This window comes from Henckelia pumila, chromosome 1, assembly GCF_033568475.1.
Source record: "Henckelia pumila isolate YLH828 chromosome 1, ASM3356847v2, whole genome shotgun sequence".
NCBI classification, from domain to species: domain Eukaryota; kingdom Viridiplantae; phylum Streptophyta; class Magnoliopsida; order Lamiales; family Gesneriaceae; genus Henckelia; species Henckelia pumila.
In genome coordinates, this window is record NC_133120.1 from 68091740 (window position 1) to 68105715 (window position 13976).

Consider the following 13976-nt stretch of genomic DNA (forward strand, 5'->3'; position numbering starts at 1 on the left):
TTATATAAGAATGATAAATTACTATTTTGTCCATTTAAAAATAAATAAAATATGAATAATATTATTTATAGAGGTAATATAATAATTTAAATTTAATGATTTGATTGATATAAGATAAATGATTAATGATTTGATTGATGCAAAATAAATAATTAATATATAGATAAATAATATGATGAGAAGAACGAATGATTGTATAGAATAAGTTATACATGAATTGTTTATACTCAAGCCAAACAGTGCCTTTGTTTGGATAAATTGATACGTTCTTTGTCATCTCTTTGTTATTTCTTTTGTCATCACCAAACTTAAGATGTCTTTTGAATTAACACATTATATTGTAAAAACAGGTTTGACTGATGTAAAACCGCTTTATCACAAATCTTTACATAATATTATTGATTTTTATCTTTACACAGTACATGCCATAAAAGAAATAAATAAAAAGAGATTTTTTTAGCCTCAAACATCAAATGTATGCATATTATTTTCAAAATAATAAATAATTATAGATAACTCACACTCTATCCAAGTTGATTTAATATTCTATTTTTTTATTTTAAAATACATTATTCAAAAGATGGCACAGCACCCCTGATACCGTTGTCTTGACTTCATCTTTGCTTCTGGACAGGGAAAAAGAACTTCGACATGCTACAACTAACACAAAGATTCATCTAAAACTATTTTTGTATGACATGATCCACCAGAAACTATACAGACCTAGCCTATGAATATATATCGGGCGAGCTGAGCTGCAAAGGAGGAGCGGCGGGGTGGACTGAACTGAAATGGGGCGGACAGATCAGGGAGAGAAAATTTTAAATTTCACTCACCTGGGTTCGTTTTCGTCACATTATTTCGAATATTGGGTCCATCATAGCATACATGAATATAAAGTTATACTCTGATTTGCATGAGCTTCATCGAGTGGAAAGTAGTAATTGCTTCCATAAGAAATCAACAGAAATTGGAAACTTGTCAGTGTATAAATACCAGGAGACTTGTGTATAAGAAACATTCGGAAAACACAGGCAGTTTATTGGAAACACACTACAACCATAGACAGGAGCATTGAAATGGAAATAATGCCAGATTCTTGAAGATTTCACAATGGCAAGAAGCAAAAATTATCCCTCGAGATTCTCTGAAGTTTCTGGATGTCGCAAACAGGGGATGAATTCGGAAACCTTGATCAGGGTACGAAAGTCATGCTCTCTGCCTCTCGTTTGACTGATTCAAAGAGCACGGAAGAAGATACCGTTCACCCAAGCTCGGGAAGATGACCTGAATCCAACCCAAGTTGATTGTCAGATGTATGCATCAGCACATTTGATATCAAATTGGAATTTAGATGGCCGTGATGAGCTAGTTGCCCGACTATGCTCATCAAGAAACTGGTGGAAATTCGAGATGAGCTAGTAGCCAGACTAAGGAGTTGAGATGATGTGGTGATTGATATGTCGACATGGTTTGGGAGGAAGATTGGGCTGACTAAGGTGTATTTGAGTTTTATTCCAGGGGCGGGTAGATGGCCGTGGAAACCATTTATTTGGCGACCACACATTCCACCCAAACACCGTTTTTTCCTTTCGATTTTTGCACATGGGAAGTGCTTGACCAAAGACCAGTAGCCCTACATTTTGGATGGGTTATGTGGAGATGTAAATGAAACTGCACAGCATGTTTTCTTTAGGTGTACAATTTCTAAGCAGTTGTGTAGTAGGATGTGAGATTCATTGGAGGTACCATGTACGATGAACTCTATGTCAGGTTTATTGAGATTTCTTCGCAGAAGATTCAGAGGGACGACCATGAGAGCGAGGAGGTGCCATGCAGGGATTGCGACGCTGATCTATCACATATGGAGTGCACGCAACAGAGCCCTTTGTGATGCTGAGAGGCCTGACGTGAAGGCTATCTTCCGGAGGATTCTGATTCACGTCCATCGATTACTAGCTTCTGACTGATTTTTCATTTGATTATGTATAGCAGTTGATGTTCATTTATGATGCATTTATTTTTTATGGCCTTTCTGATAATGCACTTGATACACTGATTTTGTTATCTCTGGGAATGTCCAGCGAATTTTGTTCTCTTTATTTAACATCCATGATATATGTATGTTGATATAAAAAAAAATTTGGAATTCAGACCTATTTTACGCAAATCCCACTTTCTATAATTTAGGAAATGAAAATATACTAAAAAAGAAGTCGCAAAATTCAAAATAACTGTCGGCGATTCTTGAACAATATCATCAAAACTTGGCCTTTCCAGATTCTAACCATGAATCCTGTACATTGGTAGGTGATTTTGGATTACGTGATCAACAATTTTAGTTCATTATATGAGCCCTTTGGTGGCTTTACCATCAATAATGCCATTCCATATTATTGCATTGACGCCCCACGGAAATTGGACTTCTTATGATACTTTCAGCTGTGAATTACCATGGTTGGATCATGTGATTAAGATAATTGATATGTTCCTAGATGTAGCCACACACTATAATCAACAAACTAATACGTTACATTTTTTCTTCTGCTAGAGAATTCACAGTGGGGAGGGGGGAAGAGGGGAAGACTTACTACAAAGAGCTTTCCAGCATTCTCTGGACGCTTTGCAAGCAGCACCAGATGATATTCCAACCTGCAGAAATATAACACATCAGATATGTGCATGATGAGGGGGTGAGGTGAATTTTTTAAAAATAATTAAAATTTTGAAATCATTGTACACGTCATGCAACTCGTGGTGACTAAAACAGTTCAAACTCACCAATAACCCCTCTTTCAACGCAAGAAGCTTTGCCATCTTTATGGCCTCATCGCTTGAAACCTGGAATAAATCCGCAATTTGACATTGCATGAATCTCAACGATTTATTAAATAAACTATGAATGTTGTATACTTCAGTAATGAGATCGATGGAAAAATTTAGAAGAAAAATGAGTCTTACTTGAATTACTTCGTCCATGATATCAACATTCAAAACACCAGGGATGAAACCAGCACCAATCCCTTGGATCTTATGTGGACCTTGAGCAATATACATAGTTCAATTGTCAGATGGATAAACTTATACAGTTCAAGAATTTATACTCCACGACAAAATCCAAGGTAACAGAGAAATGAAAAAAATAAAACGACGAAATCCCATGTTTGTTTGGTCGCTCAAGAAAACAGAAAGGAAAATCAAACAAATATATATTTTTTTCCCAAAATCAGAGTTTGCAATTAAATACAAGAAAATACCAAGGCTGTCATCTGATTATTCTCAATACTTAACTTGGAAAACAAACATGGAAAGTTGTTTTACTGTTGTCTTTCCTCATCTGGTCATCAAAAATCCTTGACCTAAACATAGACTTAATGGGTGGAGAAATAATATATTCAAATTTTGCATATAAAGACAAGAAAGGTCTGAAAGAAAACACAACTGACAAAGAGTTTCCAAATATTGAGGTCATGCAAAGAAACACAATGCAGTGTCTACTGATTGGCATAATATAAAATCACTATCATTTGTGTGTGTTTTTTTTTAAAAAAAGCGCGCACAGAAAATTGCTGGTGTTCAAATAAAGGGGAATAAACAAGGAGTGTAAATGTGAAGCATAATTTACAACATCATCAGCACTCACCGGTCTTTCCTCCAGTAAGAATCGAACTTTCAACTGGTTCTACTCCATAGAACTACACACCAATATAGAGGGATAAATAAAAATTAATTAGCTTGTGGGTTATATTAAACAGAAGAAACAATCCAATTGTTCAGTATCAAAATCAATTTGAGTACTGGAAAGCTCTCAATTCAACCTTAATGGCGGAATTTTGTTCTTTGAGGAATTTTCCAGCACCAGTAATAGTGCCACCTGTTCCTATTCCAGAAACAAATCCATCAATTTTTCCACCGGTTCCTTTCCAGATCTCAGGACTCAGGTCCAGTAGTTTCATAGTGTATCTATATATATATTTCATGTACGTCAATAAATGCTTCCAACCAGCAATAACTTCATTCAAAATTCTTCAGGGTTCATGGAACTAATATAGATGAAAAAAGTAGAAAAAATGATATCAGAAAACAACCACCAATATTCATCATAAATAATAAATTACATTCTATTAATAGGGCCTTGGAAAATCACTCCAAGCCCAATATTAAATTTGTATACACTAGAAGGCTTAAAAAAGCCCATTTAGTATCACGTGGGATGGGGGGAAATAAGTATGCGCATGAGGAAGGCACTGGTAGTTAGTTATCTCCAAGTATTTTCCTGCACACTAGCTTGGCTAGGGGGTTACAGATTCCAAATCTGGGATTTCTTGTTTTGTAGAGTTCTAACATTCAATACAGATTATTCCATCATTATTGTTCCATCTCGTCTCTGCCGTTTTTTTTGTCTAAATCCAGAGAACCAGCCTAACATCTATCATATAAACATATGAGGCAGCAATTGACCACTCACTGGGTCCACTTGAAATTAAGATAAAGGAGGTTAAACTACCTTTGGGTTGGCAGGATATTCAAATTGTTGAAGGACGTAGGAATTGGGTGTCTTATCCCGTATCTCTTCAGCCTTTTGAACAGCACCTTTCATTTCCTTAGCTGGATCTGTGAGCATCATCTCGGGACCAAAAGCACAACGGATAATTCTCCGCTCAAGGCTCATGGAAGCAGGCATGGTAATTATACGCTTGCAATTTGGCCATTCATATATAATTTCGAAAAGAATTTGCCATAACCAAGAAAAATTCATGTAAAATATCACATACCATGAACTACATTTTGAACAACATGAACTACATGTCGAACACAAAGATGCAGTCACTACCATGAAATTCACATTTGATCTCGAGTTCTCAATCCAAAAATGCCACCTTTTTTCGATTTCGTCTGTTTTGGTTTCACCTTCACATCAATCCCACCATCCAAAATGGATTTAAGCACAATCCGTACCTTCTCCTCTGATTTTTCCCCTCTTTTCGGAGTGTAGATCACATTATGTATGTCATCGGCCAATGCTCTTCGTGCCAACACCGCACCAACGGTAGCACAAGCATTTCTATTCTTAGCAGACCCCAAGTCGATTTTCATATCCTTGGAAATAGAATGTGACACAGCTACAACATTGCTAGTAGCCCGGTGAATGATGCTAGCACATACTGAGCCTTTCGATATGAATACATCCAAGCAAAACGGCTCGTGATAGGGAGCCGTCAGCTGATTGAAAGTGGGAACTCTTTGCTTCTTTACTGCACTTAAGTCTCCCCATTCGCGAAACCGATCCATCGTGAGTTTCTTCTTGTCGAGCAATGATGATTCTTCAGATTTATACTTCTTTGATGTTTCTTCGAGCCCCGAAATGGATTTCGGACTTGAAGTTTCCTTCTTCTTGTTATTCTCATTGTTTTTGTTTTTATGATTCCCCTCCTTCAAAGATTTCCTCCTATGGAAATCAAATTTATACTCTTCGTACTCTTTGGAATCCTTGTTAAGCTCATAAAACAAAGTTCGTCGAATCCTCATATCCTCAATATCATCAAAATCATGCTCATCTGCATTCAAATTCTGAATACCACCATGGTTCTCTTGATCACAAAACAAAGGCCTGGTTTCAAATGCTTCAACCTTCTCATTGGTCATCCAAGCATCCTTTAACGCGGAAGAAACTTGCCAGGTTTCATCATCCATGAGTTCGATCTTGCAGTCCTTCAAGCCAGCATCATTATTCATGAACAATGGCGAAAGATGGATCCTACTAGTCACAGAATATTCCCTTTCATGACCCAAAAATGCAGCGGCTCTCGCTGAAAAAAATCGATTACAGCATGAGAACGAATGAGAATTCGCCACCGATTTCAAGATGGTGATTTTTCTTGAGAGTACCAATGCCATTCGGTAACCGTAGAACAGTCACTGAAAGCCAGAAATTTGATGGGATTTCTCTTTTCGACAATCTATCAAACAGTTGGTGGTCCACGCATCCTCCCCGTCACGTTCCTGCACAACGGGGATTGCTTTAGCTCAATCAGCCGCGGATCTGTTGAAATTAAAGTCTAACTGAGGTGTTCACTATTCGTCAACCAATCGAACCAGACCACATTTTTCATCAAAATGCAACATTGTTTTAAAAAAGAAAATAACTCTTTTCACACAATTATCTATACCCCACAACCTTCCGTCAACAACTCGACCCAAAATTAACCAATAATCAAATTTTCTTCCGGCAAAAGCTCAAAATTATCGATAAACCATTCCCGATTACCACCAAGAAATCAAGAGGAAAATCAAAGCAATAAATACCTTTTTTAGCGGAAATGCGAATTGTTTGACAAGTTACAGGAAATGACTTCGCAAGAACCGGGATATTTAGGTAGAAGAGAGTGAAATGGGAAATTTAGGTAGAAGGGATTCCTTTGTGACGTATTTAAAAAAAAGATTCATTATTTAAATTAATAATATATCCTTGTATTTAACTTTTTAAATTTTTTTTATTATAATCTAAATTTATTCCTTCTCATAAATCTTTATTCTCAAAGTTCCCACCTATCTTTCTTCTCGCATCTCTCTTCTTTCTTTTCGCATATCACTTATTCTTTTTCTCAAAATTTCTCCACAAATCTCCATTCTCATCCCACGCATATCTTCCAAATAAGCACAAAATTCATCAATCAAATGGCTAACAAAGATCTGATAATATTTAAATTTTTTTTAATGATTTGGTACAGATAAAAAAAAAGTTTGATTGACCCTTGAGTCGACCCACGAGCTACGCAAACTACGCTTGGGTTGACCCAAGGCTTGGGTGCCCTGGGTCGACTCAAGAAACCTAAGGTTTTGGGTAGCTTGGGTTGACCCAAGCTCTGGGTTTATCCAAAGCTTGGGTCTTGGGTCGACCCTACCCAAGCTCTGGGTAAACCAAGAGCTTGGGTCAACCCAAGGCTTGGGTCGACCCAAGCTCTAGGTCAACACAAGGCTTGGGTCGACCGAAGCCCTCTGGGTAAACCCAAGTTTGGGTAAACCCAAAGGGCTTTGGTCGACCCAAGCCTTGGGTTGACCCAAAGCTTGGGTTTACCCAAGGCTTGGGGCTTTTGGGTCGACCCAAGCTCTAGGTGGACCCAGAGCTTGGGTTTACCCAATCTCTGGGTCAACCCAGAGCTTGGGTCGACCCAAGCTTTGGATAAACCCAGGGCTAAGCTTGGGTCAACCTAAGCTCTGGGTTTACCCAAAGCTTATTGGTTGTTTCTTTGATTATTCTAATGTATTTGTTTTATTTTTAATAGGTATATTTGCCAACAAAATTGGGCAGGAATGCAATTTTTCGTGTCAAATTGACAATTGAGTCGAGATATAAAGAGAGTTCTCAGAAGATTTATCAATATCTGAACAACGAGGATAGAGCAATGTTTTTTGATCAGTCTCCATTTGGTAACCTCGTTAGGTATCATCGAGATTTTAATGTTTCGAGTCAAATTATGTGGTATCTAATGAGTAGCCAGATAGTTGATAACGGTAGTGATGATTTTTGGATGGTCGTGCGCAAAAGATCGGTTAGATTTTTTATGTTAGAATATTGTTTAATAACAGGTCTCGACTGCAGTATAGAGCCGACAGATCTACCAGATGGAGAAGGTAACTTTGTCTCGAGACACTTTGTTGGTAAGTCTCAAATTTTTCTTACTGATTTGGAGGCAAAGATTACTGCCTTAGGACAAAATGAGACTGAGGGGATAGATGTGGAGAAGATGAAGATTGCTAGTTTTTACTTTTATTGTGCCGTATTCTGTAGGGGGAGTAGGAAAAAAAGCATGAAGGTCGATCGTACATGTCTAAGGCTTATAGATGATTTGGATAGGTTTAATAAGTATCCATGGGGTAGAATAGCCTATCGTGATGCCGTCAGATCTTTGAAGAAGGACCTTTTAAAAAAATATAATTCCCACGGACAGGGTTGTAAAGAAGTTCATGGCAATTTACTTCTCTGTGGTTTTGTGCTGCCTCTGCAGGTATATCATTTTTTGAATGTTAAAAGTGACTTTGTTATCTTTATTTATAATAATAATTATAACATTGTTTGAAATATTTTTCACAGATCTTGGCTTATGAATATTATGCTAGTGTGACACAAAAGTTTGCCAAGAGAAGAGATATGGTAGATGATTTGATTTTGCCCAGGATGTTTCAGTGGGTGACGAACACGTGGCCTCTAAATCATGCCCCGTCTGATGTTGATGTTAGTGCAGCTTTTGGTGCCTGTGATATAGATGTAAGTAATATTAATTAATTTGATATAGTAGCTGTGGACATATATATTTTTATTTATCTGATACGATATTAAATAAATATAGGATTGTGTTGGATATTTGACTCCTACTTCTGAGGAGCTCATGTCATCGTATTATACCACCGGTGTTTTTGTTGATTCTGCACCAGATGCCTTCACCACTCGGATACTAGAGCTGTGGAGTCAGGGTAAGGCTGTTATATGTAGCCAACACCCTCTCGAGCATGATGTGGAGTCTCCCCTAGTCCAGCACACATATTTTTATAACTATGGTTCTAGCAACCCTTCTACTGAAGCCAATAGATCCAGCTCCAGCACCCCTTCTGTTGATGCCACTAGATCCAGCTCTAGCACTCTTCGTCCCATTCCTACGGGGCCTAGAGTCCACTTTGGAGCCAATCCTACCCGCCACACACACCATTCATACGGGGCCTAGAGTCCACAATTGACTCATTACTTGCAAGCACAATTGCCTCATTACTTGCAATCACAATTGTCTCGCTATCAATATCCACATTTGCAACCACATTTGCCTCATTTCTTGCAATCACAACTGCCTCATTACTTGTAATCACAATTGGCTCGCTATCAATATCCACATTTTTAACCACAACTCCCTCATTATTTGCAACCACATCTGCCTCGTCAAAAGCCTCACTGATATTATTACGATCCAAAGAAACAATATTCAAATCAAAATAATCATCATAAGAGCTTTGGTCGTTATAATCAGTATTGCCTTCATCAATACTAACTTCATGAACATTATCAGAAACATCCAAAAAACCAACAACATGTTCAATTTCAACTTTAAGCACCGGCCTCGTTTTGGAACAACCAAAATACAGATATGTTTTCAAATCTTGGTCATTCTCTACATAAATCGATTGAATGTTGCACGGAAACTCTAGAAGGTAACTCAACCTCAGGTTGGCAGACTCTTCTATTTTCCCAGTTCCATATTGTTCACGATTTAAATTTTCAAGAAGAAAAAATTCATCATCTACTGGAATAGCAGCAAACTTTGAATTGGGCCCTGGATTCTATTTATATATGTTATCTTCACTCGTTTCCCATCTACCATCGAAATGAACAACGATAACTGTAGGCATAACCTACAAAATTCACAAAAATTAATAGAATAAGAATATTTTAATCACAAAAATTAACAAGAACTCTTCATGGTCTGCCATGATCTACCCATGGTCTACTCATGGTCGACCAAGAGAGTTTATGGTCGACCATGAGAGTTGTGGGTATACCATGGTTGACCCAGAACTCTCTTGGTCGACCATGAACTCTGGGTCAACCATGGTCGACCCAGAAATCTTTGGGTCAACCAAAAATTTTCTCATGCGCCGATGAAATCAAACCCAACTTATTCCAACACATCATTTTTTTACCCACACTTGCTGAATGAAATATGACTTAAATCGGATTAATGCTTACAATGCTTACATTCAACAACAATGGAGAAAACTTACTTGCTCTTGTACTGAGATATGTTTTTGTTTTTCTTCAAATACAGATGAATGAGCAATAGACGATGTGATGTTTGAAATACATTAGGTTTGCTTCACAGCTCAATGATAGAAATGGATCTAATATAGGAGCAGCCACGTGAAAGAAAAATGAAGAAGATGACGGGTTTTTCTTGCGGGAAAATAGGTCAGTCAAATTGCGGGGAAAAATCAAATAAACTGATTGGGATTGTTAATTAGTTTAACTAATTGACTTATTAAATTTAATTTTAATTTAAGTGAGTCAACTCCTTTTTTAAAAAAAAAAAGAGTCAACATCCCTATTTTTTAAATCCTCCCCAAACTAATCCTACTTTTTTAACCAACCCATTGGTTTGGGTTTGTTTAGGACCCCGATCCTTGCCACAGTAGAGGGTGCTGTGGTGTGAAACGAGCAAAATTTTCTTTTTTTTTTAGTTTTTATATATTTTAAATTCATTTTTTGTAACCTTTTGTTTTCTTTTTTGTTTTACCTTTTTTCTATATCATAATTTTTTATTTTTTTAAAAATATATATTAGTTTTTTTTATCTTTTCAAATTTTCTTGTGTAATTTATTGTATAATTTATAATGACAAATTTTAGCATAATTGCACAATTTTTTTGTAAAAAATTTTTTTTGGTAATTTTTTATAGATATTTTATTTTATTTTAATTTTGTAGTTTTTTGGGCTTTAGTTTCCATCTATCTTTTTCCTTTCAAAATTTCATTTTTATTTTTACTCATTTGTCATATGTTTGATTATTATATTTTTTATTTTTTTCTTCTATTCATTTAAAAAAATTATAACAGGAGATTATAAGATTTGTATTTAAAAAATGTGAATTTTTTGATTATTTATATTTCAAATAATTAATTTTTCAGTACGCACGCAAAACGTGTGCTTCGATTACTAGTTATATATTATAGAAGGACAAATTATAACAAAAAAAAATTGATATAAAAAAAATTGACAATAAAAAAAAATTAGAGTGTATAAAAAAAAGGGTAAAAAAAAAACAAAAGGTAAAGGAGGTAAACAAATGAATTTAAAATATATAAAAAAAACCAAAAAATTAAAAAAAAAAAAAGAAAAATATGTTGGAAAGGGCCACAATAGATGATCCAATTCCGTTTGTTTATAGCACGTTAAATCAATTCTAACTACGCGTGGATAATAGAGTATAATACTAGCAACATACATATTACTAATAAAATTTAGAATTATGATGGGAAAGTGTTATTTACACACCATTATTTGTTAATTTCACTCCACTTTTAATTTTTGTCGTAAAAATGGACTATACTATCCTTCCATTGATTGCTCTTCTTGTTTGGGTAAATTTTTTAGTAATTTTCCTTCCTAAAATAATTGATTATATAGGACTTTAATAATTCAAAAAATAATTTTTATTATATAATTATTCCGTATTTTTAAATATAGAACAATAAGAAAATATTATTATGTTAAGTAATTTAAAATATTATTCATCATAACGATTTTTCATTATTAATTATATTTCTAATTTTTGGAATAAATATTTATTATTATGTTTTTCATTATTTATTCCATACATTTTATTATGTTTTTTTCTGCAACTTAAAAACTCAAAGTTTAATTTTATTACAATATCTTATTGATAGGTTACACCTAAAAATTCAACTGGGCTTGAGCCCAATCATGAAGGTACACTCCAAATATTTGTGAGGCCCAAGCTTATTTAAATATTATATATATTTAATTCAAGCAGGCCCTGAATTGTACAAAAGCCCATAAGAGGCTCGAGCCCGTGAAACACTCCGAATATCTATAAATAGCTCAAGTCACCTCATTATTAAGGTACACAGTTTTTTAAGCACTATATCGCTCTACTCTCGATTATTATTCCTTGAGTAATAACTGACTTGAGCGTCGGAGTGCCTTCGCCGGGAACCCTCCCGGCTCCTCTGATTTTGTTTTGTGACGTAGGAACAACCCACCGAAAATCTCCACCGGGAACATACAAGGATTTGTTGATACTCCGAACTTTGCGGAAGCAACGTGTCATATACAAGTGATTTTTGGCTTCATCACTTATAAACGAGACATTATTAGTTTATTATCAATAAAATATAAGTTATCAAATTTTTAGTTAATATATTTGTGGTAAAAATTCTTCTATACCTAAAATAAAATAGCAAAATATTGATTTTAATACATCTATGTTAAATGAATGAGTTCAATGTATATATATATATATATATATTATATATATATATATATATATATATATATATATATAATATATATATTAAATGAATAGAGTTCAAATAATATCTTTATATCATCATAATTATGTTCTTAATAACTAGATTATACACTGTCAAAAATATTCTGAAATAATAAAATATTTTATCTTTTATATATATAAATTTAAATCTTATCCCAGGAATTGATTCAAATTTTGTTGGTAAAACAAAATTTTGTAAACCCCGTTAATTATTTGTATTTTATAAAAAAAATTACTAAAATTTTGTATACCTTATAAAATAAAATTCTGAATAAAACATGAATAATTTAATTTTAAGATCAACAAAAAAATTTTATGTTTTTTTATAATATATTAAAACCATGAATTTTTTTTTGAAATATTAAAATTTTAGAGGTTGACAAATAAAATGATATAACTTGAGGTGTTTTTTTTAATGGTAAATATAGATTTTATAATATAAGGAAAGTAATATTAGGGGTAATTTTGTTCATATAAAACTTAAATACTTATTAACATTTTTTGAAGTGTAAATAACACTCCCCATTATGATATTTTTATATTAATTGAAATATGTGGTATATACTATTTTTATATTTTGTAGCAAATTTGCATATGTTACATTTTCATAGATATTTGAAATGACTGACGAACACAAAGTCGACAGAATATTTAAATTCAAAAATCAAATTTAAAAATCCAAATAATTATCCGATAAATGATTCAGAATCCAAACTAGTGAAGAAAACAATGGGAGAAGGAAAATTCATCTCAAAAAATTTTTTGTACATGAAAATTGTGGGATAATAATAGAAAAAAATAATTGTTTGGGAAAAAATATCTTGATTGATCTTCTGAATTTCCTTCACTTTAGCTTATAAAACATCCTCTGTACTAATAAGCATAATAAAAGATCAACATCCCTCAAAAGCCATCACATCCTTGGCTACTAATGATATTCTTAATAGTAGGGCTTTTTGACAATGTTTTTTTCCCTTTTCTACAACCATAATATCCAAGCTTAATTAAGTAGACAGAAATTTGACATTAAATTAAAAATATTACATAAAAAAATTCACATATTATTACAGTCAGACAATACATGCATACATAGTAAATATTATAATATTAGTCATTTTATTTCCAAAAAAGATGTGGTTGATGGATTCATAAATCGTACAGCAATTGAGACCTTGTTCTTCAAGCTATTTATTTTTGAAACTTAATTTTTTTACAACCATTTAAAATTTTTCGAAGTCAGGTCACTTGAAACATTGATCACATCTTTAGTAATTTATATTTTTTTGTGTCACTATATAATATTTGTAGTTACCGTTAAATGTTTTGCAGTGTTCTTTGATTATAAATTAGTCTTTTATTATATTTTAATTTTTAAATAATAAATTTCTATTTTTTTTATTTTTTTATCGAATCGTCTAGCCCAGGGTGAATTTTTTTTCTGGCTACGCCCCTGATCATATCCGAGTATATACGATTAGATACGGAAGAAAAATTATTAGAATTTGAAAAGTACAAAGCAAATTAAAGAAAATAAAATACCAGCAAAACACAACTTGAATCAACAAAAATCATTCATAATAAATACCAAGGTTAACCGACATACAATCATAAGAAACCGATAAATGAAATCCTGAAATATAAAATGCATTATTCCAAAAAAGTAGAAAATAGAAATATCCACACCAAAAAATGGTGTTTTGTAAATGGTCGATGGACTCTTCCAAAGTGAACTACATTTGATCTGATCACTAAGGCAACAAATTGTGTTCAACCTGCATTGACATCTAGATTTAGAAATTTAGACTATATGATATATGATTCTCATATTTCACCATTTTCATAACAAATCAATTTCTCTAAACTACTCATCTTTTATAATATAGTAAAAGATTTGCAAACAATAATTCTCATCTTTCGTCA

At 33.7% G+C, this 13976-nt stretch overlaps 1 protein-coding gene and 1 pseudogene across 1 annotated transcript; both read right to left on the minus strand.

The window, feature by feature from the left end:
• Nucleotides 1-1018: 1018 nt before the first annotated feature.
• On the minus strand, nt 1019-6298 carry LOC140867729 (cysteine synthase-like; annotated as a pseudogene).
• On the minus strand, nt 4843-5898 carry LOC140864274 (uncharacterized). The gene has a single exon (XM_073268357.1). The coding sequence runs from the start codon at nt 5896-5898 to the stop codon at nt 4843-4845; it is 1056 nt and encodes a 351-aa protein (XP_073124458.1).
• Nucleotides 6299-13976: the final 7678 nt, after the last annotated feature.